Source organism: Vanessa tameamea, chromosome 11, assembly GCF_037043105.1.
Source record: "Vanessa tameamea isolate UH-Manoa-2023 chromosome 11, ilVanTame1 primary haplotype, whole genome shotgun sequence".
In the NCBI taxonomy this organism is placed as follows: Eukaryota; Metazoa; Arthropoda; class Insecta; order Lepidoptera; family Nymphalidae; genus Vanessa; species Vanessa tameamea.
Window position 1 is genome coordinate 11,905,718 of NC_087319.1, and position 26,437 is coordinate 11,932,154.

A 26,437-nucleotide genomic window follows, 5' to 3' on the forward strand; every position below is an offset into this window, starting at 1 on the left:
TTCACTAATCCTTCACCAAAGGAAAGCTGAATGCTTATAATCCGAACTACTATTCATACGAATGAACCATTGTCATGAAAACCAGGAGCAGTGAAATGCAAATAACGAGCACTTGAAAATAGTTAAGACAAGCAATTATAATTTCTATTGCATTAACTATAGAGGTGACTCGTGTTTCGATTGCTAATATATAAGTTTGTAAAGAAGTTTTCGACGAAACTTTCTTTGTAGAACACTGGACTAGCTCTGTGTAATCCTGCCCGAACACATCCGGGATACATTACTTGCGTGTATTCCACAGAGGCAGATTAAAAATGTCGTCACAACAAAATGTTTTGTTCGTATCCGGAAGGGATTAGAATTTGCACAGATCATTAAAAATGTAAAGACTAAAAATGAGTCAAGTTTTTTTTTTTTTTTGTTCAATAAAGACTTTTTTTATCTTGCACAATATCTTTGTCGTGGTTTTAATTCTCCGTAATGGTAATTTTCTCACGAGTTCGACTCAAAAAGAAATTAACCTTAATTACTTAAATAGGGAATTAAGTAAAAGTTTACCTTTCATAAAAGCAGCGTCTTTATCTAAGAACAAAACTTTACCTCGACGCTCGAAGGCAACATTTTAATTAAAATAAAGAACTATATGTTACATACAATTGCCTATTTTATTATTAAAACGTAATAAACAAACCGACGATAATGCAATAAATAAATACCTAAATACCGTTGAATACTGTCCTTTTAAATTGTACATTGTAGTGTATTGTGTGACTTCGTCGACTTTAGTAGGAACTGGGTAGTCTTTAACAGCTTGTATTTTATCAGTATCTGGTATAACACCCTCTGCTGACACAATATGACCCAAGAAAAGTAGTTCCTTCTGTAATAAAATACACTTCTGAGGATTTAACTTTAGATTAACTTTACGTAATCTTTCAAAAATGGATTGCAAATTCTTAATATGACTAGGTAAGTTTCTACTATAACAAACTAAATCGTCTTGGTACACCAAACATTCGTATGTTAACCCTGTCATTGCCATAGTCATCATACGTGAAAATGAACTAGGACTGGTCTTTAAACCCATAGGCATTCTAGTCATCTGAAACTGTCCGGAACAAAAAGCAATATACTTGCGACTGTCTGGGTCTAAGCTTACATTATAGTAACCTTGATGTAGATCTAAATGAGAAAAATACATGCAACCAGATAACGAATCTAAAATTCTGTTATATTTGGCAGAGGAAATTTATCATCATGTATACTGTTATTAAGTTTTCTGTAATCTATGACTCCGTTTATTTCCGTTTTGGTCACTTTTCTTTGGCATCAACAAGATTGAACCATTCACTTTGACATGGTTCAATAATATTTTCTTTCGACATTTGATCAATTTGGTTTTTAATTTCATTTTTTAAAGCATGAGGCAATCGATAAGGTTTTGAAAAAATTGGCTGTATATCCGATTTTACTTTAATTGAGTGTTGATAAATATCAGTGGTTGATAACTTGTCTCCTTCCAAATAAAAGATATCGGGATATTTTGCACATAAACTTTCTATATTAATCCTTTCCTCTTTATTTAAATTATTTAACTTTAATTTTGACACGAGTGTTTTAACTCGCGATGCACTTCCCTCGATTTTATCAAAGTTACAAATATTATATTCCTTTAAATTTTCTATATTAAGTTTAATTTCAGACAAAGTTATATATATTGATGTTGAATTCAAAATTCGAACTGGTATTTTGCCATTGATTGGATGTACTAAAGTACTCGCAACGAATATCGCACACTTCTTTCGTACATACCACACATTCCTCTGTTAAACTGGTATTAATATAGTGAATTGATTCTGATCTGGCATGTAACGACAATAAATGACTACACGAGTCTATTAATTGCAAAGATATTTGTTTAAATTCACTGATCCATAAAGATGGACTATTATGTTTCATATCAATTACCGCTCCATACTTTCCTAAAAAGTCTTGTCCTAAAATACCGTGCGTTTTACAAGGTAACGTGTCAAATACATAAAACTTATGACTAATACACTGCCCGTGTACTGTCAACTGTACACATACGTATCCGATAGCCTGTACTTCTCCACCTATACCGTTTATTGTTAGGTTTTCTTTGTTAATTGGAATGTCGAAATCTAAAACATGTTTATGTTTTATAGCCGAAATGGAGGCTCCCGCATCTATGAGCCAGTTAAACGCGTATCTGTTTTTATAAAGTAATTTTATGAAGTAAGTACTATCGCTAGCTAGAATGCTGTTGTAAGCATGAAAAAAAAACATTTTCAAATTCCGAATTCTGAGTGGATGTACTCGATTGAGGCTGTGACTCATCAGTCACTACTGCCTGAATCTTTCCTCTGAATGGTCTATGACTCCTAGAATAATTATTAAAAGTTCTACCTCGATATGGCGCTCTGCCCCGGAGCGCGCCCCGTGGCTGAGATTGTAGCTGATGGACAAATTGTCTAGTCCTGGTATGCGACTGTCGTCAGTTGTAGCTAGGGTTGCCTCGCCAACGATCGGTGTTGTACGTACCTCTTGGAATGATCTGATGGGAAGGCGGCCTGGGAGTGTTTTTAAAGAAACGATTATTATTATGCCTTGTTAGTGTAAACACTTCAGCAGTTGAACTTAAACCTGGAATGTCCTTGTCGATTGCAGCCTGAATCGCGTCTTTCAAATTTTCAAATCTTTGAGCTGTAATAATCGTGCCAATTCTACGATTTCTCAATCCGTCGCTAAATTGCCGAATTGCCTGTTTTTCGTTAATAGATTTTAAAATATTAAATTTTTCAATATTTCCCTCCGATTGAGAAATTGTAAGATCAACGAATAATTCGAATAAGGTTTTCCCGAAAACATCTATAGATGCATCATTTTGCCTGCAATTAAAAAAATGTTTTTGCAAGGCATTTGTAGATTTCTTTGGTAAAAGTAACCTTTTCATATCATTTAAAAGATCAACTATAGTGTCGTATTTTGTTGCTAATTTTAGTTTGGCAGACTGCGACAGTCTACTTTTCAAAACAAAAGATATTAAATACGTCTGTGACTCAGTATTGAGAACCGAACTATAGGACTCAATACTATCGATAAGTTGTCGTAAATTAGAAAGCTCATCATTCATCACTGGCAATAAGTTCAAAGCTACTTTCAGGTCGAATTTATCCATTGTTGAAAAATCACTAGCACCCTATGAAATTCGACACAACTCAGTAATTTCCTCAAACAATTTCTTAACATCCCTACAATATTTTTCAAAAATAAGAAGTTCGTCCACTCCTACGGTTTTCCGTTCAATACTTCCTATATAATTATTATATTGTGCAATAATACATTTTGCTTCGTCTAACTTAGTCTGCAATATTTTACCTTGTCGTTTAGCAGGTCCTATTTTAATTAAATACTGTCTCACTACTAATAAACCTTCATATAATTTCTTTAAAAATGTTGCCATAGAGTTTAAAAATACTTACTATGCATAATAGAATATTAACATACCTGTTTGGAACCCTGGATCGTCCGCACATTAATAAGAACTGTAACATTTATAATAATACACGAGTATACATTATATATTTAGTTTCATACATTTAGTTATACAATTATTTAATCATACTAGGTAGGGTTAATTACTTATTTTTTTTATATTATTTAATAACAATATTGATTATACGTTGGTAAATAAAGCTACAGTCCACTAAATAATGTTCACAAACTTGCCGAAATTCCGAAAATAACCGCACTTATTTAATCATACTAGGTAGGGTTAATTACTTTTTTTTTTTTATATTATTTAATAACAATATTGATTATACGTTGGTAAATAAAGCTACAGTCCACTAAATAATGTCCACAAACTTGCCGAAATTCCGAAAATAACCGCACTTCACTTGACACCACTTTATACGCTTTTTAACACTTTTACACTTTGCTGCATTTTTACACATTGCATCTTCAAATCGGGGTAACTCTGGCGCCGTCGAAAAGAGAGTTGTCGCACCCTGCTGCCGCTCGCGTTCAGCTCAAATTCCTGCCGTATCCACCTCAGATGACATTTCCGATATATCCGAAATACCCCATATAGGACTCCCAAAACTAGGCAGAGTATCACCACGCATAACAGGATGCTCGACGTTTTCATATGAAATCGGAACTCCTCAATTGGTGCATCATTTGTGCCCCCAGCTGTATTTTGTGCTATCACGATGTTCTCTTCTTTAGACTGCTCTTTCCCCATTTTCGAAGCACACTTTTAATACACTAGTGTCGCTGTTATAAATTTTAATCGAATTCGTTTCATTACCCGACGATTGCATTGTGATGAGAACACGTTGTTTATAAATCACACTCCACATATGTAAAATCGGTCGGCGACGCGGTGGCGGAATCGCGGTGAATCTACTTTAGGCAGGGTCGCCATGTAATGTGGTGCCCTAAGAGAGGAATGAAAGCCGAGACTGCTGTGTAGATACTGCCTTTATTTGCAATAGATCGTACATTAAATAGGTTCAAAGTAGGTTACATAATGTATAATGGTTAATAAGTATATTTAATTAATATAATCTATTCACTACATCTCAGTACCTACGTTAAATTAAAGTAATTTCCTCTTGAACGTAATTCGGCAACGTCGGTCAATCGTAAATAAAAGTACATAATTAAACATATAAGTGTCGGAGTTATTATAGTGAATTACATATAATCTATATACCTACCCTTATTTTCATAGTCGGTACCTATAGCAGCTTTTCGTGCTTTCTAACCAACTTCCTCACTCTGAGCTGCTACTGTAAATTCCTCGACTGAAAAACCGAGGACCTCGGGAGCTGTAGTCTTAAAAACAGCCTACGAAACTAATGAGGCGACTACGATAAACAGATTCACGTAAGAACATTTTCATAAATGGAGATTTTTGTCTGTGATCCTTACGTATCATAATTAAACCAATTGTTAATTAATTTTAATTCTATACTTTCATACAAAATTCTCATTCGAGACTATAGTGTAAAGATTGCAAAGATAATTGAAGCTTAGAGAGCTCATCTCGCTCCGCTAATAATCGCATACGGCTCTAGTTACACAGGTAGCAGTAATTACGCCTTTGAGAGCTGAACCGGGTGTGTCTAAACATCGCTTCGCTCGAATTTGGCACTAATTTAAGGCTGAGGTGTAATAATATCGGGATTCAGTTAGTGAACACCGTCAACAAACTATTTGATACGAAAATTCCATTGACGTGACATTTTAGATATAATTTGCTACTACGAAGCTACATATATTTTAACATAGCGTAATTTTTAATTTACGTGAAATAGGTGTAATAAATTTTGTCTAATTATAGAGTTTATATTATTTAATTATCTGACCAAGAGAAACCATGCGAAGTACAGTTAACTTTAAAATATAAACGTAATAATAATTTAATGCAGACAAAGGATTTTATAAATAACGGAAAGCGAAATATTTTTTAATCTACCACATTCTTTTAAATGCTTTTAAATACATCTGTACATAGTTTTAAAATACTTACTTAACGAGTTTATAAGACATTATCCATCTATTCAGTACCTTTTAATTTATTAATAATTATTCACATATTTATTTGAACACTTCAGAGTCAGTATTTTATTACATATTATTTAAGCTTAATTCTTAAACAATTTACACTATAATTAAATGGATCAAACATTTTATAAATGAATTTACTCTTATAGTGTTCAACTTTCAGTTTTATTAATTATACAATATCATTACGCCTATTCAATAGATTATTTATATACATACATTAATATTTTGGTGTACCCCTTATAAGCATTATAAATAGTAAAAAAATATGATTCATCACTCATGTACTTATTATTAGAAAAATTGCGAATATACACACACCGGTGTCTTGACAAAACCATTTTGCTCTTTTTTTTTCCCAAATTGTTTATATGCAAAATATACAAATACTAGCTTTATTATTTGTTATGACTATTTCCCAACAATGCCTTTAATTTAGCTGAATTCATTTCTTTCATTATTCTGAATACTAGTTCCATCTAATGTTTATAAAAAGAAGTATACAAATCGCAATGAAGAATTTTAGTATAGATGGCGCTTCAGGCAGTGTTTACAAATTTAAAAAATATTTTAGATTACACTATTATATTACCAATAGTATACTCATAATTACTATATAAGCTGCCTTTACTTATTATATATTTATATAATATATATAAATTATATTTATTCTAGGACGGAATAATTACGACCTGTTCTCGACTTTCAATTTGTCACAATTGTCAATGTCATTTGTCAAATTCATAAAAAAATTGTCAACTCCGTCGGTATTCATAAAAAATATACAACGGGAACGGTGTCAAAAACAAATAATAAATAAATAGATTTGTTTATACTGAAAAATGATCGGAGTTAGACTAAATACATTTAACGATAGTTCAGGGGAACCAGAACAAGATGCTAATTCAGCATTAACTGAGCTAGATAAAGGTAAGAATTCTATATAACCTAAATAATAACAATTATTTTAACTATATTAAAATAAATAATTTCTTTACAGGCCTCAGATCGGGTAAAGTTGGAGAGCAGTGTGAAGCTATCGTTAGATTTCCGAGGTTGTTTGAGAAATATCCTTTTCCAATATTAATAAACTCTTCTTTTTTAAAATTGTCTGATGTTTTTCGTATGGGAAACAACTTTCTACGCTTGTGGGTTTTACGAGTGTGCCAGCAGAGTGAAAAGCATTTGGATAAGATTCTAAACGTTGATGAATTCCTGAGGAGAGTATACAGTGTCTTACACTCTAATGATCCAGTGGCACGGGCTCTAGCACTACGGACACTTGGTGCTGTTGCTGGGATTATACCGGAGAGGCAAAATGTACATCATGCAATACGACGAGGCTTGGAGAGCCACGACAATGTTGAAGTTGATGCTGCTATATATGCAACTACAAGATTTGCCGCTCATTCTAAGTAAGAAAATAATCTATACTTAAGTATAAGTAATATTTAATAACTCATTAATATTATTAAAATTATTTTAGTACATTTGCTGTGGCAATGTGTAACAAGTTGTCAGATATGGTGGAATGTGAGAGCACAGGTGCAGAACGAAGGGCTAAACTCGTAAGAGCTCTAAGAACTGTGCATGGTGGAGGTAATTATTTCAATCTATATATTATCGTAAAAAAAAAAAAAAATTATTAATCTGTAGTCCGTTCTGTCACCATTGACAATATAGTGTTTGATGCCAAACTATGTTATGATATTATGTTTTATTTGGTATGATATTATTATTACAGCTGTTCGTGCCCAAGGTGTGCTGAAGCTACTCAGGTCGCTCTTAGAAAGGTTTCCATCATCCAGCTCAGTTCGTGCTGCAATCACTGCTCTTACTGCTATTGCTGCCGATACAGTTGTCCATGTGCCAGATCAGGTAATTCAACTATAAATACCATAGTGAATCTAAATATCTAAAAAAAATAAATTGTAAAATTATTTCTATAATCCTTAAGAAAGTTCAAAAACTTTATGAATAAGGTTGTAATAAGGATTAAGTATAATATTTTATATGATCTATATGATGAGATATACTTCATATATGAAATGTATAAAGGTTTTTTCATTACAAATATTATTAGGTAATCTATATCTTAGAAAGATTTAACAAATGCTCTATTTGTAATTAATAAAACAAAATTACTTTTTGATATATCAATATTCTTATTAAATCCTACAGGTGGAACTTCTGCTCAGCCTTGCTATGAACGATGCTCGTTCCGCTGTCCGTCGTGCGGCACTGCTGGGATTAAAAAAGTTAGCGGAGCATGCCGCCCTATGGCCAGCTGAGTGCATTCAGAATCTCGTACACGCTGCGACCGACACCCAGGACCCCGAACATACGATGCTTTGCCTACAAGTTATGCAGGTAAGGTTAAGAAAACTAGTAACGAAAAAATAAAGGTGATTTGACCAAATATATTTATATGCTAGCTACAAGTGCTATTCAAGTCAATTTAACCACAAGCTTGTAATCGGCCCGGTGTGCGCAGATCCTGGTGCGCTGCCCGGCGGTGTGCGCGGCGGCCGGCAGCCCGCGCGGCGGCTCCCCCAGCGCGCTGCGCCAGTTCTGCAGCGACGCCGCGCTCAGCGTGGAGCTGCGCCAGGCCGCCATCGCCGCCGACGTGCTCGCGCGCATCGTCGTGCACTGGTGGGTCGCCAACAAAACACAACTAATTCAAACATATTTTTTTATCAAAGTGCCGGCATGCACTCCGACATTCGAAGTAAATGAGCTTGGTTATTATACTATTTCATATTTAAAAAAAAACATTTGTTTTCCTTATGGATTGTAAATGTCTAGTAGGTATATATGATTTCTTAGTCATATGTACATTCTTAATGGATTACGCTTTCCTTCGTAAGCCTTTAATTCTATTCTATCCAAAAATAAAAACTAATAATTGTTACTTAAATATTATAACTGGATATTAATCATATAATCATTGTATTAGTTATGAAGAATGCCTCCCGGTGGAAGGAGCTGATCTGATGTTGGCGCTGGAATCTCTGGTCATTGCCACTGGCCTTCCCAATGGATACTACAACATACAGCCACTACGCATAGCTCTCCGTTGTCTGGTAAGTTCTGTCATGTTTTAAGATCAAATTCTTAACTTTTAAGCGACAATTATTTGATTTAATTCACATAAAAAAGTAACTACCGAGCTTATTGTCAGTGTCGCTTAGAATCTATATTCCACGTGGCAGTGTGTTATATGACTTAAATGTTCGTAGGTGAAACTTAGTACAGCGGAACCAGCGCTGTATGCGCAGCGGACTGCAGCGGTGGTAGGTGCTCAGCTCTGCGCCGGAGGGAAGCGGCAGATGGCTCTATTGGAAGCACTGGCGGCGCTGGGTGCTCTCGGGGCGCCAGCTCTGCCGCATCTCCTGCCGACATTGGAACAGGCCAAGTAAGAACAAAAAACTAATATTTCTAAAATGACTGGAAAAGAGATAATTCCACCATTATGAGTGGTCGTTTTGACTTATCAAGGTCACCATCACGTGGACCACCACGACTGTAATACACAATATGAATTATCAATTATACAGATATACCTACATATAAGATTTCAAAAGGCTGATAAAGTCTGCTGAATCTCTTTTCTCGCAGTTTTATAATACAAACTATGCTTACCGCTAACAAATGGCTTGAGGGCAAGCGCTCATGGCGACTCAAGGATACAAAATTATCAGCTATTAGTTATATTGCTTGTAAATTTCAAAGTTATGAACCTAACTAAATAACTTTTTTTGCTGTAAAAACTCAGAGAAGATTGCAAAGACCCAACCTACGATGGTACGACCCTCGTTCTGATCTGCACCGTGCTGCTCCAAGAGCGAGCCGGGGCGGCTCTCACGCATAGGATCAACAAATCCTGGGAACTGAAAATCAAGGATGCCATCCAGGAAGCTGACGGTTGGACGAGATACAGGGTCGCCAGGGCGGCTTTAAGGTCAGATATTCACTGGCATAACTGAAACTGCTTAATAGAGATCACCTCTATTTAAATACTGTACTTAATTTTATAATACTTAGATATAGGTAAATGAATTACTTGATGGTAAGCGGGCACCAAGGCCTATGGACATGACTCTGAAACAATAGTAATAATTCCTTCTGTCGTAAATGCACCACTCATTTTGGGAATTTGTAATAAACGGGCTTGCTGGTAAATATACTGTCTCACTCACCCTTCAAACTGGACGCAACAATGCTAAGTAGTGCTGTTAGTGGTTGAAAAAGTGACAAGTGAGTGGTACCTACTCAGATGAGATCACACAATTCCTTACAACATAGTAATGGCATTTCATCTAAATGCAGATCAGTGGATATATAAAATAGATAATTTTAATGAAGAAAATGTAGAATTTTAGGCGCAATATTGTTTTTTATTACACTCAATAACCAGACCATTTTAAATTAATATTATTAAAGTGTATCTTCAATCGAAAAAAAGTTGTAAACGCAACTATATCTTAAAATGTTTCTATAGATATGGACATCAGAACTTGGCTGCTGATATTCTAAAGCGACTCTCCGAAGAAGCACCAAGCGAGTCAGCCCAGCGCTGGCTCACGGCACTGTATCGAGCTGCCAAAGCTGATGCCAGACTATTAGAAGAAGGTACCAACCGTTTTAGTGTTTATGTCAATGTTATAGGTGTGAAATTATAAAGGAGATAAAATGCCACCTTGAGGTACCCCGGCGACTACATTACTCCAATCATTAGTGCAAGTGGCTGAGTTATTACATGAATGATACAAAATTAAAATACCTAATTAAGAAAACTTAATTTGTTGACAACAAGCATGTCTTGATTAATCGCAATATTTCCATATATTTTCAAAATTTCCATAAATAACATTATAGGATAGGAAAGTATAGTTAGTTAAGATTCGGTTTATATCCAGCTTTTTAGCATTAGAAGTTTATTTTAGTTAAAAACATTCTTTAAAACACTTTATATACGACCAGCACTTAGCTGTTGTTTCATTGTATGTAGTTTCATTCTATGTACGGCAACACAAAATTGTCTTCCAATGTTAACATTGATCGTAAACGTTCGCTCGTCCTGTTCGATTTCGACTCCGATACGGATACTTAAGTCAGTCTGAGTCTGAGTCCGCGGAGAAATGTTGTAGCTCTCGTCGGGGAAGATAGCTTCGCTCAGGCCGAACTTAAGGCGAAGGCTTTCGAGCGGTCGCTTCAGAACTAGACAAAAATAAAAAAAATTGGACTCTGAAGAGTCTACATTGGATCCCGTAAAGATGGTAATTGTGAACAAGAGGTGATATTCTCACGTATAGCCTGATGCAGGTGCTTAGCTTCAGAAGTTTTCTTTGGAACACAAAGAAATTATTCAACCAAAAAGAATTATATACAGGCCAATAACGGCCAATAAATTAAATTGTTTTAAAGATATTGTGGCGTGTAAATTATCTAATTTAGATCTAACGACACAAGATCCAAATGAACTTTATAATTCATTTTTTGAATTAATATTAATAGAATTTAATAAAATATTTAAAATGAAATCATTTTATAATAATTCGAAATGAAAGTTTAGTGACTGGGCCACTATTGGTATTTATTTCTACTTTTATATAAAAGTAGAAATAAATTATACGGCCTATATGGTGCAAGCTATATGGTATAAGCAGTGGAATCGAAACGTAGCCTTTCTAGAATACGTCAATAAATATTTAAAACAGTATGCATTTATGCTAAGTCTTTATACATAAAGAACAAAATCTTAAAGGCCACATGGGATGTTATTGGAAGTGTTTGTGGAAAACCTAAAAAGGAAATGATACCAATCAAATTGAACACAGATAGTAGATACACAAATTCTAAATTAGAAGTTGCAAATTTATTTGAAATATTTTTAATGACATACCTAATAAAATAACATGTCATTTAAAATCATCTACATTAGATGCAGCTAAATTATTAATTAATAATGTTTCTAAATGCGTCATTGATTTTTCATTTGAAACAGTTTCTGCAGTAGACGTCATAAAAGTATTTAAAACTATCAATATTAAAAAAACTAACAACATATGGGGCATCTCGGTAAAATTTATTAATAACGTCATATATGACGGAGAAGCTTGTTCCGGCTTGTTTTTACAAACATGACGTCAGCATTGCTGACGTCACGAATGTTACGGTTTGGATTTCTATCCATCCTCGAAGGTATGAATTTAAACTCAGGAAATATTCTTCTCTGATTTATTCCAAACTGAGGAGGTCCGATCGCTCCGACGGCTCGAACAAGCCTCTCGATACCGGCGGGCGTTCGGCCTTTTATAACAAAAATTGGTGGGGGCATTATTTACACAATATAACACCTATTTATGGACGGTAAAATATTTCAAACTAATTTAACATCTCAAAATTCACTAAATATTATTAATTTAGTAATCAAACAGTTTTCAATTATTAAAAATAATTAAAATAATAATTTCCGGACACGTGTTTTTCCTAAATACGTCGTTTCCCGCCGACATATACGATATTGCTCCGTATATAGCAGTAATTTTTAACAAGATTTTAGACACGGGTTCATTTCCTGACTTGTTAAGTTTTACCACTTTTTAAGACTGGAAACAGAAGCTATCCCAGTAATTACAGGCCTATTTCAATACTGGCAGTATTTAAATTTTTAAGTAAAATATTCGAAAAAAATATTTTAAATCAACTTCTCGTCCATTTCGATACAAATACTATTTTTCATAGTGAGCAATTCGGTTTAACAAGAAGTCGCTCGACAATTGATGCGGGAATAGCACTTCTTAAACATATTTACGATGCTTGGGAAAAATCACAGAATGCTATTGGAGTATTCTGTGATTTGTCTAAAGCATTTGATTGTGTAGAACACGAGACGCTTCTGTATAAGCTCAAATGCTACGGTATTAAAGGTAAAGCTCTTGATCTCATTGCTTCATATTTAAGTCAAAGAGACCAGCAAGTTTTTATTAATGGCATAAAGTCTTCTGGATCTACGTTAAAAATGGGTGTTCCACAAGGATAATTTTTCTGTCCCTTTCTATTTCTAGTATATAGAAATGACTTCCTTTCTATGTTAAAGGTATTTGTGATATAGTGTTGTTTGCTGACGATACTTCGCTGATTTTTAAGGTAGACAGGAAAGAAAACTGCCTATGACGATGTGAACGGTGCATTATCACAGATACACGATTGGTTTACAGTAAATAATTTAGTTTTGAATACTCAAAAAACAAAATATGTAGTTTTTACCCTACTCAAAGTGAGCAAAATTATAATATATCTTTAAATGGTGGCCGTCTTGATGTAGCCGATACTACGGTTTTTTTGGGAATAGCATTGGATTCCAAACTTCAGTGGAGTCCTCATTTATCGTCCTTGACAGGAAGACTCAGCTCTGCAGATTTCGCGGTTAGAAAAGTTAGACAACTAACTGATATTGATACCGCTCGTCTAGTATTATATATTATATATAAATTGGTTATTTTCACAGTATTATGTCATATGGCATATTACTTTGGGGTAATGCTGCAGATATTTAATCTGTTTTTATTTTACAAAAGAGAACAATCCGGTCTATTTATAATCTTGGAGCTAGAGACTCTCTTCGGGATGTTTTTAACAAAGTAGGAATACTCACTGTTGCGTCACAATATATTTACAACAATATTATGTATGTTCACAGTAGCGTTGATCACTTTGATAAAATCAGTGGTAATCATTGTATGTGCACAAGAAGTAAGGATAAGCTTAGGACGCCAAATTTCTGACTCCGCAAAGTCAATAAATCATTCTTGGGGCAAGGTATCCGCTTCTATAATCAAATTCTGCAGACATTTTTAACTTTGCCGTTTCATAGATTCAAGTCATTTGTACAAAATACATTGGTAAAGAATGCGTATTATTCGAAACAAGATTATATTGATGATAAAAAAGCGTGGAGTTAATGCTTGTTGACCTCCAGGCAGGAGACATAACATACATATATAATTGTATTTAACAAACATGACTGTATGTTTAGATGTTGAAAAAGAGTAACTTTTGAGTTAGTACTATTGACTCCACTTGAAGAATCGCTCAAGGTATTTACCATCTCTTCCAAATTCTATAGAGTCTCCGCCACGATGACAATGTCGTCGGCAAATCGCATCGGTCGTAACCGCCCGTTCAGCGTTTCGAGGTTAACTCATCCCCCGCCGTGCGCGTCGCAGGAATCTCCGGACTCGAGGAGGCGAGCGCGGGCTGGGAGAGCTTCGGCGACGGCGGCGTGGCGGGCGGCGGCGGCTGCTCGGGCTGCAGCGGCTGCGGCGCGTGCACGGCGCTGGCGCCCGCGTGGGCGGCCGTGCGCGCGCGCTCGCTGGCGGCGCTGGCGCGGGCCGCCGCCGCCGCGCGCGCGCTTTGCACGCAGCCGCCGCCCGCCATCGCGCTGGCGCACGCGCAGGCGGCGCGCGACCCGGCGGCCAAGGCGGGCGCGGCGGCGGGCGCGCTGCGGGCGGCGGCGCGCGCGCTGGCGGCGCAGGCGCAGCGCTACGCGGCGCTGGCGCGCACCGCCTTCCACGCGCACGACTCCACGCTGCGCCACCTGCACATGTATCCTTGTCTGACCGCCGTGCGTGGCGTGCTCGCGTTGAACGGTCGATAACGTCTTCGGTTTTAGTTCGCAGCTACCGTCATTAACGCAGGTGCAATGCATTTTGATGTGGTATAGTTTTGCAACTTTATCATACACATTTTGTCACTTTGTGAATTTACTCAATTATTTTTTATTATTTTCTAGTATTATTTGCGATTTGTTTTTTGTGTACAATGTGCGTAGTTAAATATCACTCTAGATAAAATTTCCGTCATAAACCTATTGCAATAATATACCTTACCTAAAACTCAGTTCTCAACACACGTACGCCCAAATGGCGCAGTTCCTCGACCGGATAACCTCCAGCCAGCAAGAGCGACCGGAATCGGTTACAAAGGAAATAAAAGCCACAAGCTTAGAGGAGACAATTATGTTGGCACCCTCGGTCGCCCTCGCCAAGATCTCTTCCAAGCTGTTCGATAACCCCACCACGAGCTCCGGCATCACACACCGGGTAAGTGGGTACGGAGAGTAGCCTGATTGCCGAGTATACTGTTGCGGTCGCTTAATCCTACCCCTACGTCCGCCCCCAGCACGCGGAGGCGATCCTGGCGGGCGTGCGCGCGCTGGCGGCGGGCGCGTGCTGGCCGCGCGACGTGTGCGGCGGCGGCGGCGGCGGCGCGCTGTGCCGCGTGTCGCTGTCGCCCGCGCACCGCCCGCCGCCCGCCGAGCACGCCGCCACGCTGCCGCTGGCGCACCGCCTGGCGCTCAAGCTGGAGGGCGTCGTGCTGCCGGCGCCGCAGGGGTACGGCCGCCATTGGAATCGATGGATAATATATCTGAGCGGGAAAGTGGCTCATCGAGCGTTCGTCTATCTGATGGTACTCATTGAACCATCGATGATGCCACCGCCGATGATGAGTCGACTGTGTTATTTTCATTATGCATGTAATTACACTGTCCTATGCAACCCTGAAACCGATTTCGGTTTGCAAAGCAATAAAAAGTACAGTAGTAGACCTGATGACATAGTCGTACCTATCCGAGCTGATAGTAAAGAGACTACCAGCCCTCCCACTAAAAAAATATATTTGACAGGAAAAGGAAGACGAAACGTCAAGTGAAAGGAGTACAAATAACCGTTACGGCGACCGCCCACCCGCGCACTAACGAAAAGGTATTATTGAAGTTTTACAACTATTTAGAATTCTTATTCCTTTTAAAATGTTAACTTTTTTATTACTTTCATGATTATTATTTGAATACTTATTTTAAGTGCTTGATTAAATTTATATTCAAATTTTGTTAATTAATGTTCTGTAAGAATTTGCATAACCGTTAATAACAGCGATCCTTCCAGACGGTGGAGCTGACGAACATCCCGCCGGTCCTGACCGCGGTGCAGACCGTGACGCCAGTGCGGGACTTCTTCTCAGCGCAGCAGCTGGTCAGCGTCAACGCGCCCGGCCTCTACACGGTGGCAGTGGAGGCCGCCTTCGTCGACGAACGAGGCGAGCTTTGGCACACTGGACCTAGGACGGCTATTGTCATCAAGGTATCAGACCCACTCACTTGTTTTCCCTATTTGATATATTGGCAAATAGAACTCTGTTTCATTCGAAAGTCGAATCAACTAATTTGTCTTTAATCTGGACAGCCATTGGGCGGAAGCAGTCAATGACGCAATAGGCGACCAATGAGCGTTCAGTATTTAGCCAGATTATTTTTTATTTTGCACATAATTTCTGAACGTGTCCGATAGTAATTTTATGTTAATATTATATATTAAAATTTCAAAATATATAATAATTTTATAAAAAAAAAAAAACCTTTCAGGCTCACGAGGATCCAACGACCAAAGGGAATGCACAAACGACTAGAGGACGGTTTTAATTAGGAATACTTTATTTATACAATATTATATACTATACTATATAATACTTTAATAATTAACTACGACATTAAATGTTTAAATACAACCTTTGTTTCATTTATAAATAAACCTTCTAATTATTGGATTTTATTCATAACATTTCATAATATGTATTATCTAGGTTATAGGTTACTCGAATAATCCTTTTCTGCAGCACAAATATCGTATAATAAATAGTCTTTAGTTTTTTAACTACAAATACTGCAGAGCTTTGAGTTAGCAATAAGGCCAAGACATACAGATCAGTCAACTAAATCAATCTATCGATTCCCCATAATAAGTAACAGCTTTTACATCTTTCACTTTCACCTTTTGAGACTTCCCTATCCCTAAGGCATTCTGTGATTCCTTTGGATTTGCAGTTTAAAAACCATTTTTACTGTTGTTTTATCTCGAACAAACAATTACATAAAGTACTTTTCACAAAAAAATTAAGTCTAAGGTCTATATGACGACGAACAAAAGGCGTTTAAACTGTAAGGCATAAATATTGTTTTACAATTCACCTGGCCTTTGCATTGTGTTTAAATTTTTTTATTAAAATCGTCTTTGACAAATAGGCATCAACTTATTAATATTCATGAAAGCGAATAACGATTTCGAATAATATCATACGGCAAGCCCCGAGGCTCAATTCTAGTGCGAATGTTATATTAATAAATACATATATTTACTAAGTACATATAATTTGCTTAAGCAAATTAAGACATTATACGTTGACGATATAAACCTCAACGATATAAATTTACGGTCAGAACTCTCCCTATATCTGCAATCTAAATTAATGAATGAGATGTTTTTTTTGTATTACCTAACTGAAAAAATTAAATATATAAAATTTATATCAGAAAATGGAACGTGGAAAATAGATGAACAAATAAAACCCATCAAAGTCTTATGTACTCTGTCCCAACTTCCTAAGACATCTGTCATTAACAAATAGACTTATATAAGACGTCAAATGATCTCGTAAGCCGGAGCAAAATTATTATTCTATCATCAATGTTTATTTCTACGTTTGCTTTATAATTCAAAAACAAAATCTGCTAAGGATGGTGTCTGTAGTGTTACACAAAGAATTTTGAAATGCCCAATAACAGTGAAACGCGATTAAGTCAGAGAGCATTGCTTGTAGTTAGTCAAGAATCAAGTGACTTAGTCTTTTGAGGATTAATTAATATTGATTGGAATTCGAATAAGTCATGACAGTCACTCAGGTTGAAGACAACATTGGTGGTACTGTCCAGAAATTACAATTGTTATCTTGACTATACAACCTATAAACTATGATTTGACAAAACTTGCTCAAATATTTTATTATAAAAAAAATTTTTTTGAAGTTCTTCACAAAATATCTCGATCTTTACCGATATAGAATACTATTTATAGCTATTATTTAAACTTTTAATCCCATAGTTTTATAAAAATGCGCGCCTATATATTATTTTCAGCCTTGATGGTTTATTTTCAAACTGAAAGTGTAATGTTTTGTGACATATGTGACTGTCAGGAAATAAGTGAACCGCTTACCGGTGTAGTAGTAAACTGCTCCTTCCATGAAAGAGTGCTTGAAATGAATCCTATTTTACCAGATGCATCCATTACCTTGGATTTATCCAAAAGTAACTTAACAAGCATTCAACCTGTGAGTATTTTCCAATCAGAATCATTAGTTGAACTATTATTAAATAGAAATTTCTTAAAAGAAATAAATTTACTTTCTTTTAACCTACCTGAGCTAAAGCAATTAGATTTAAGTGAAAATGAACTTACACACATTAATCCTGATTCCTTTAATGGTTTTACAAAGCTGGAATATTTGAATCTGGCCAGTAATAAATTCACTGTTACGAGTCAACTGAATTTCAACTCTTTGGTGAATTTAAAAGAGATCATTCTTGACAATAATAATATAGGAGACGAAATAGAAACAAGATCACTGTTTGATGAACAAGGCTACGGGCTACCATTAAATATACAGAGTATCTCTATCAGCGGTGTCAACTTAGATAATTTAAATTTGGAATATTTCAAACCAGTTGACAACACACTGAGGAAGTTAGTAATATCTAATAATAATCTTAACATTATTGTTAAGCTACCTCAGCGGTTGGAATATTTGGATTATTCAAATAATCCCATAAATAAAATAACAACAGAGGAGTTAGAACCTTTGGTGTATTTGAAAGAGCTGAAGCTTAACGGTCTGGATGTAGAAGAGATCTCCAAAAATGTTTTCGCAACATTAATGCTTACTAATTTGGAACTGAAATATAATAAAAAATTGAAAGAATTCAGCAATCTATCTTTTGGCAGACAACTGTTGAGCGACACTTACGATTTCTATTTAGAAAATCTATCACTGAAAGGCTCAAATCTATCTACCCTTGATGAAAGTTTGTCAGTTTTATTTGTGAAGGTGAAGAGATTGGACCTGCAGCAGAATCCATGGGTGTGTGACTGTCGACTGGCCTGGTTGCGCAAATTACCAATAGCTCCTGATTTAATTGATAATTTCAGGTAAGAAATATATCTTTGATAAACTTATTTTTTTTTCTCTAGAATAAACAAGTAAAGGACACAAGTGTTTTTCTTCTCAATATAAAATTTCGATGACATTGTTCAGATGTTTTAAATATTAAGAGTATTTATGTGGGATTAGCCGTTGTTAAAGGCCGTGTTTTAAGGGATTGATAGCCAAATATTTATAAGTTACTTAAACAAAAAAAGCTGTACAACAGTTTAGTCTATTATTATTAGTGTATATCTGTTTCATTTTACCTATCGAAGTAACAGTTGACATGTAGAGCTTTGTGAAAGTTTGTCTGGGTAGCTACCACCCACTCATCAGATATTCTACTGCCAAACTACTACAAACTACAATACTTTGTGGTTTTGTGTTCCATTTTGAAGGGTAAATGAGTCAGTGTAACTACGGGCACAAGGAACATGGCTAGTTTCCAAGGTTGGTAGTGCATTGGTGACATTAGGGTTACCAATAATATAGCTAATATAGCTAGTAATCACTTTCCTTATCATCAGGTGGCCCATTTGCCCTTATCATAAATAAAAGGAACATACGATGAGTGGTGGGTATATATTTTATCAGTGGGGCTATTACGGTTAAAGCATAGCAACTGTTGCTATTAAATATTTGTTGCGGATGCTAACCGTAATAGGCCCCCTGTAAAAAGCCCTACTATCAAGTGCTTAATGTATTGTGACATTAGTTAAATGATATTTATATCATTTAAAACTCAAATTCCTTTATTCAATATAGAAGCATTATACTTACTTATTGATAGTCAAATTAAACACTACCACCGGTTCGGAAAAGGAAACACCCGGACCTGCGAACCGGCGAAAGAAACTCAGGGGGTCGTTTTTTTTGTCAAACTAATTAAATACTTATATTGAATATGAATTTGTATATTTGCACATGTATTTAAAATCTTTATTACTTTTTCAGATGCTCGTCACCAGATAATCTCTTCGATAGAAGAATTTTTGACTTGGCAGAAGAAGATTTCGTCTGTGATACGTCGTCGTGGGAAGAATCCCAGTTCGGAATATCGGCTGGCCACGTGTTATACTTGTTGCTTGCGTTGGTGACAATTTTGTACCTTTCTTTATACAATACAACGCCTAAAGACAATTTACGACAGAAATAAATTAATTATTATCAGTTAAAACATGTTTGATTACTAATGTTAAGTTTTTATACGAGCATATGTACATCCTTTCTTACCACCTCCTCGAATGAGAAAGGCCTTAGCCCAAATTGGAGCATGTACAGCCTGATACATTAGATACATTAAAAAACAGTCGTGTGCCACGTTGGTTGGCTAACTTATAAGGCAAATATTTTTATAAATAAACTAGCTGATGCCCACGGCTTTCCTGTGGAAGTTATATATATTTACAGAATAATTTAAAATATTTCGTTTATTCAAGACCTCTTTGTATACCAAATTTCTGGTTCGATTTTCATGCGCTAGAACCACCAGACTCTCGAACTCTCGAACAGGCTTCATAATTATAACATTCCATGCGAAAAACAGTCTTCTCTTAGGGTAGGTTTCTATTCTAGCCATTTTAAAAGTTTGACCTTCTGCTTCATTAGTTGTTATGGCGAGGCGGACTTCCCAATTAATCTATATACGATATGTCAACTCCTAATTCGACCTTTAGGGGTAGATTATTCAGAAACGCTTATAAACATATCTACTCAATTTTAATCAGTAGCCTAAAAATAATGTTTTCATGCTTCTAACTTCAAAAGTGACGAACTTCCATATAAACTCTCAACCCCTTTTCACTCCCTTAGGGGTATAAATTCCAAAATTCCTTCCTTTCAATAAAACTACCTTACTCATCAAATTTCATGGCCCTAACTTTAATAGTTTACGCTCGGCGATGATGAATCAGCCAGTCGGGACAGGTTATTTTATAAATATAGATAGATAATTATTAAGATGAATATGTTTGTAGCTGAGAGCGTATCAAACGAATTTACTAGACATTATCGTACCTATATAGATAGATATGATCATTCAAGTGCCTTAAATTAATATAAAGGCAAAAGCACCAGAAGTGTAGGTATCTGTTAGATTTACAAAACTAAAAGTAGTTGTGATTTTTTAAACAATAAATTAAGTATATTTAGTAACCTTTGATTAAAGGAAAAATATATGCGATTTAAGACCGAATCTGGACTTTAAAAAACATTTGCTTAAAATCACAATCGATCGTGGTAAATTAATTCTTGTAAATATATGTGTTATTTATAAGTAAACAAACGTTGCAATGAAACTAATCAAAGATAGATGATACCATAGTCAATTTACTACTTTTAACCTAGTTTGACATATTACTAACACTGACTGGATACGCTGGATCGAAGCAGCATTGCCGTGTTATACCATTGCTGATTTTTAATAAGCGTTACTCTATATAACTTTCTTTATCCCAAAAATAAATAAAGCACGTTGTGTACGTAGTGAGGGCTTCGTAATATGTACAATAAAGTGGCACGCCTGCTTTTCATACGGTTTGAAACACTTGCAGTATGTTTCCTTATCTTATAAATATGAGTTATAAGAATAATTATTATCTACATAATATAAAAATAAAGTTTCACAGTCATGTACACATATTATTATTTAAAGTAATTTGATCGTTCAGTTGATTAGATTTAGTTCATATGCCAAAGTTCAATGTTAAATTACCGTCATAAAATCTATATTAACAATATCGATTCATTTCTAGAACGTCTTTAGAGTTCATCTAGTTCTACATCGTATAGAATAATATTCATACAGTGATTGTGACAGTTTTATAAAAATGCGCGCCTACATTTTATTTTTCATCGTGATAGCTTTTTTTCAAAGTGAAGGTGTAATGATTTGTGACATATGTGACTGCCAGCAGAAAAGTGGACCGTCTACAGTCGATGTAGTAGTAAACTGCTCCTCCCACGAAGGATTGCTTGAAGTGTATCCTATTCTACCAGATGCGTTCATTACATTGGATTTGTCCAGAAACAACTTAACAAGCATTCAACCTGCGAGTATTTTCCAATCAGAAACATTAGTTGAACTATTATTAAACAGAAATTTCTTAAAAGAAATAAATTTATATTCGAACCGATTGCCGCAACTGAAAAAATTAGATTTAAGTGAAAACGAACTTGAACAATTGAATCCTAATTTGTTTAAAAGTTTTACAAAGTTGGAATATTTGAATCTCGCCAGTAACAAGTTTACTAGTATGAGTCAACTGAATTTCAACTCTTTGGTGAATTTAAAAGAGATCATTCTTGACAATAATAATATAGGAGACGATATAGAAACAAGATCACTGTTTGATGAACAAGGCTACGGGCTACCATTAAATATACAGAGTATCTCTATCAGCGGCATCAAATTAAATCATTTAAATTTGGAATATTTCAAACCAGTTGACAAAACATTGAGGAAGTTAGTAATATCTAATAATAATCTTACAATATTTGTAAAGTTACCTCAGCGCTTAGAATATTTGGATTACTCCAATAATCCCATTAGAAATGTATCATCAAATGATTTCTACTTGTTGGAGCCTTTGGTATATTTGAGAGAGTTGAAACTCAACAATCTAGTCATCGAACAGGTACCCCAAAATGTATTCTCAACATTAATGCTCACTAATTTGGAATTGAAAGATAATAAAAATTTAAAAGAATTCAGCAATTTAACATTTGGCAGACAATTGTTGAGTGACACATATGATTTCTACCTAGAAAACCTGACACTAAGAGGCTCAAATCTCTCCACTCTCGACAAAGGATTGTCAGTTTTATTTGTGAAGGTGAAAAGATTGGACCTACAACAGAATCCGTGGGTATGTGACTGCCGACTTGCCTGGTTACGGAAATTATCAATAGCTCCTGATTTAACTGATGATTTAAGGTGAGAAGCGCTTATTTTAATCATTATTGCTCTCTTAGTAATTCACGTTGACTATTTTACTCATCCTTTCGAAGTAAACAAATTTATTTGATGAAGTGCTTCTTATTCACAAACTATAAACACAACTTCAAAGAGATCTTCTACATAAAATAACCTGTAATGAACACTAGCGTTCGTTGACCATTTATATTTAGATTCTATGCCATGACATAATTATGTCACCTTACGATATGAAGGTCGTAAGTACTAGCAGTTCTTAACTGTAACGTGCTGTGCATATCTCGATCAAGTCAATACAAGCCGTTTATAATATTTATATTTTTGATTAAAAAAGAAATAATTAATTTAGTCAATACAAAATCTGTAATATTATACGAAAATATTTAAAAAACATTCTAAATTATAATAACAATAAACAAAAGTACGCTATATGAACATCTAAATTAAATCAACGCAGCATCAAAACGGATATCAAACTTTCTCTCTCTAATTTCACCTTACTCTATGTTTGGGGATGTCCCTGAAATTTTCACTCTCTAGATCCAGCTGCGCCATGTACAAATTATAAGATAACCTATTTATTAACTGTGTTTCAGATGCCGGTCACCAAGCTATCTCTATAATAAAAAAATTTTCGACTTAGATGAAAAAGACTTCGTTTGTCTTAAGTCGTGGTGGAACGAATCCGAGACAATTGGTCTCGTATTTTATTCGTTACTTGTTTTTGTAACTTTCACCTGGATTTATGTATTTATATATCACCCAGACCCTAAAGTGAATAGGCAAGAATATTCTAAACTTTAATGACATTAAATCCGATCTATTACACGCTTTTGTGTATATACAAGTGTATTTTCCTAAAATTATTGTGAGGCTTTGACATTATAATAATTATTTTCATTTATAATAGTGTTTTATTATTAATTATAATGTTTTATTAATTATTAATTAAATATGTCTAAACCATCAAAAACCGATACAATAATAAAACATTTTAATAGTATCTAACTCAGTATTTAATTTTGTAATAAATTGAATTTTTATCAGTTGATTATTTTTTCTTTCAAGCTAAGTATACGATTACATTTATACGCTATAACAATGGATTCTTACCTACTTTTACAAAGCAAACAGAGTGAAATGACCAACAATCAAACAGGTATCAGTGATAACGACTATCTGACGTTACCGCTGATAACAATCGCACCACACATCTACCATAATGTACTTGGCACCAGACGAATCATCACATAAACAAAATGCGAACGTTTTATATACTTTTCGCTCTTATTGCATATAGCTTTAAAGTTCAAAGTACAACGCTCTGTGACAGTGATTTTTGCGTGTGTCGACACAATAATAAAAGTGATCGGGATCTTGCTGGTGAATTCGTTGTATGCTCTTACGACCCTGCTGTTTTAAACAGGATCTTTGGGCTACCGGAAACAGTGTATTCATTGGATTTGTCAAGAAATAATTTGACTATTGTACGAAATTCGGGTTTGCTCCAATCCAATACGTTGACGGAACTGTATCTCAATTGTAATCAAATACGCGAAATAAAAGAAAATGCATTGCAATTACCAAAACTGAAAAGGCTGGACTTGAGTGACAACGAGTTAGAAGTTATACACGAAGACGCATTTAAATATATAAAAAAATTAGAATATATTAACTTGGCTAATAATAGGTTAACATCGTTCGAAAAAATATCATTTCATCATTTAGGTAACTTGAACGAAATAATTCTAAACAATAACGACCTTGGAGCCAGTCTTGAAGACAATAATTTGTTCGACCGTAGCGGGTATGGACTGACGCATAAAATACAATCACTGTCGTTAAGTGGAATAAATCTAAACGTTGTCCATGAAAATTTCTTTGTAGATGCGTTCGATTTAAAAAAAATAGTGATTTCAAACAATAATTTAGTGGATGTATTTGAGATACCATTCACACTGGAATATTTAGATTTATCTGATAATCCGATTACACAAATATCTGGAGAGGATTTTGACGATTTATTAGCTTTGAAAGAATTAAAATTGAACAATCTTCAGATAAAACAAATACCAGATTACGCATTTGCATCTTTACATGCCCTTAAAAATTTAGAAATTGAGAGAAATAGAAACCTTACAGAATTCAGCCCTATGGCTTTTGGGCAAGAAATACTAGAGGATGCTGACGATTTTGCGTTAGAAAACTTATCCTTGAAAGGATCGAGATTAAAAACACTGGACCAAAAGTTGGAAGTTCCATTCGGACAATTGATAAGACTGGACCTGCAGGGAAACTTTTGGAATTGTGATTGTAATCTTGTGTGGATAAAGAAATTACAAATACAAAAAGAAGATTACGAACATCTAAGGTATGTCTCGATTTAATCACTGTTTTTAGAGATCATAAATCTTACAAAATATTAAATTATAGTTGAAAATGTGAATATTAGGTAGAAAAATATTTTACATTTTTCCTTTCTTTTCAGATGCTTTACACCGAAACCATTGTACAACAGCCGGATTTTCGACTTGAAGGAAAGATATTTTTCGTGTCCAGCAAATACTCGCAATGTGGGCACAATCATAGCTGTGATCTCTTTTTGTGTGCTATTAACTAGTATAGCCTTGTGGATATTCCTGTTTCTGCCGAAATATCAATCTAGGTGTAATTTTGTAAATAACATACCCGTTCCAACTGCGGGTTACACTGTGTTGCCAGTACACGCACCTATACAAAATCGATAAATATTAATTTTAGAGCATATTTTGCAAAACCATGAAAATACTATTAAAGTATAATTATAGTCAATCTTACAGTACAATTATGCTTCAGTATTAGACATAATTATTACCTATACGAATTAAGTATCATCCAGTTCGCCAGTTACGTTAAGCCACGTATACGTTCGACTAGTGTGTTCGGTCGACGTTGGGCCAATATACCTTCATTGATCACACTAAGAGCAGCTTGAAGTAATGTTCACATGGCGTTGGTAGTTTTTATTTATTTATTTATTAATTAGTATAACATAGATGTAGAGTAGGTCCCATAGACATCGACGCCGTAAGAAATGTAAATTATTTCTTGCATCGCCAATGCGCCACCAATCTTGGGAACCAAAAATGTAATTTACTTCTATATTAATAAGTATCTATTTATAAGTACTAATAAAAAGTGCTGTTTAGCAGTAGAATAAACGGTGAGTAGGTAGTACCTACCCAGGGCACAAAACCCCTACCATTAAATCATAAGCCATTCAATAAGGATTTCAATAAATTTAAAACTAAGTTATAAAACAATAAAAGATAAGTGACCCACTAAACATTTTATTTATTTTTGTTTTTGCACTTAAAATAAAATTATTTATCAGTGAAAATGATAAACAATTTTTAGGTTACATTTAGCTTGTTATCTGTCAACTTTTAAAAAATAAAAAAACAACACGATAACATTAACTATATAACAATAAACAAAGACCTAAAATGTATCCTTGTGGAAACAAAAAATGTAGATCAAAATTCTAATTTTTAATATTGAATATCATGTCTTAATAGTTTTAATTTGCTAAATAAACACATTAAATCATATAATCAGAGCCGAGATGGCCCAGTGGGTAGACCGCGTGCATCTTAACCGATGATTGCAGGTTCAAACCTAGGCAAGCACCACTGAATTTTCATGTGCTTAATTTGTGTTTATAATTCATCTCGTGCTTGGCGGTGAAGGAAAACATCGTGAGGAAACCTGCATGTGTCTAATTTTAACGAAATTCTGCCACATGTAAATCCACCAACCCGCATTGGAGCAGCGTGGTGGAATATGCTCCAAACCTTCTCCAGAAAGGGAGAGTAGGCCTTAACCCAG

The 26,437-nt window shown here is 35.2% G+C and overlaps 3 protein-coding genes across 4 annotated transcripts; all 3 read left to right on the forward strand.

Moving 5' to 3' along the window:
* Window positions 1-6,351: 6,351 nt before the first annotated feature.
* Window positions 6,352-16,148, forward strand: LOC113395315 (integrator complex subunit 7). 2 transcript variants are annotated; one of them, XM_064216231.1, is made up of 16 exons: window positions 6,352-6,525; window positions 6,596-7,010; window positions 7,082-7,194; window positions 7,340-7,473; window positions 7,777-7,965; window positions 8,090-8,247; window positions 8,552-8,678; window positions 8,835-9,010; window positions 9,371-9,556; window positions 10,097-10,227; window positions 13,827-14,205; window positions 14,501-14,702; window positions 14,782-14,993; window positions 15,287-15,365; window positions 15,537-15,743; window positions 16,025-16,148. In XM_064216231.1, exons 1-16 carry the CDS (start codon window positions 6,438-6,440, stop codon window positions 16,079-16,081), a joined length of 2,853 nt encoding a protein of 950 aa, XP_064072301.1. In that variant the 5' UTR covers window positions 6,352-6,437; the 3' UTR covers window positions 16,082-16,148. The 2 variants fall into 2 exon arrangements, with proteins under 2 accessions (XP_064072301.1, XP_064072302.1); XM_064216232.1 differs by having other exon boundaries at window positions 15,549-15,743.
* A 923-nt stretch (window positions 16,149-17,071) lies between these two features.
* On the forward strand, window positions 17,072-19,813 carry LOC135193502 (leucine-rich repeat-containing protein 70). Its single transcript, XM_064216242.1, has 2 exons — window positions 17,072-18,641; window positions 19,591-19,813. Exons 1-2 carry the CDS (start codon window positions 17,548-17,550, stop codon window positions 19,790-19,792), a joined length of 1,296 nt encoding a protein of 431 aa, XP_064072312.1. The 5' UTR covers window positions 17,072-17,547; the 3' UTR covers window positions 19,793-19,813.
* Window positions 19,814-21,270: 1,457 nt separating this feature from the next.
* Window positions 21,271-25,895, forward strand: LOC113395341 (protein artichoke-like). Its single transcript, XM_064216329.1, has 4 exons — window positions 21,271-22,570; window positions 23,167-23,368; window positions 23,794-24,941; window positions 25,059-25,895. Exons 1-4 carry the CDS (start codon window positions 21,465-21,467, stop codon window positions 25,315-25,317), a joined length of 2,715 nt encoding a protein of 904 aa, XP_064072399.1. The 5' UTR covers window positions 21,271-21,464; the 3' UTR covers window positions 25,318-25,895.
* Window positions 25,896-26,437: the final 542 nt, after the last annotated feature.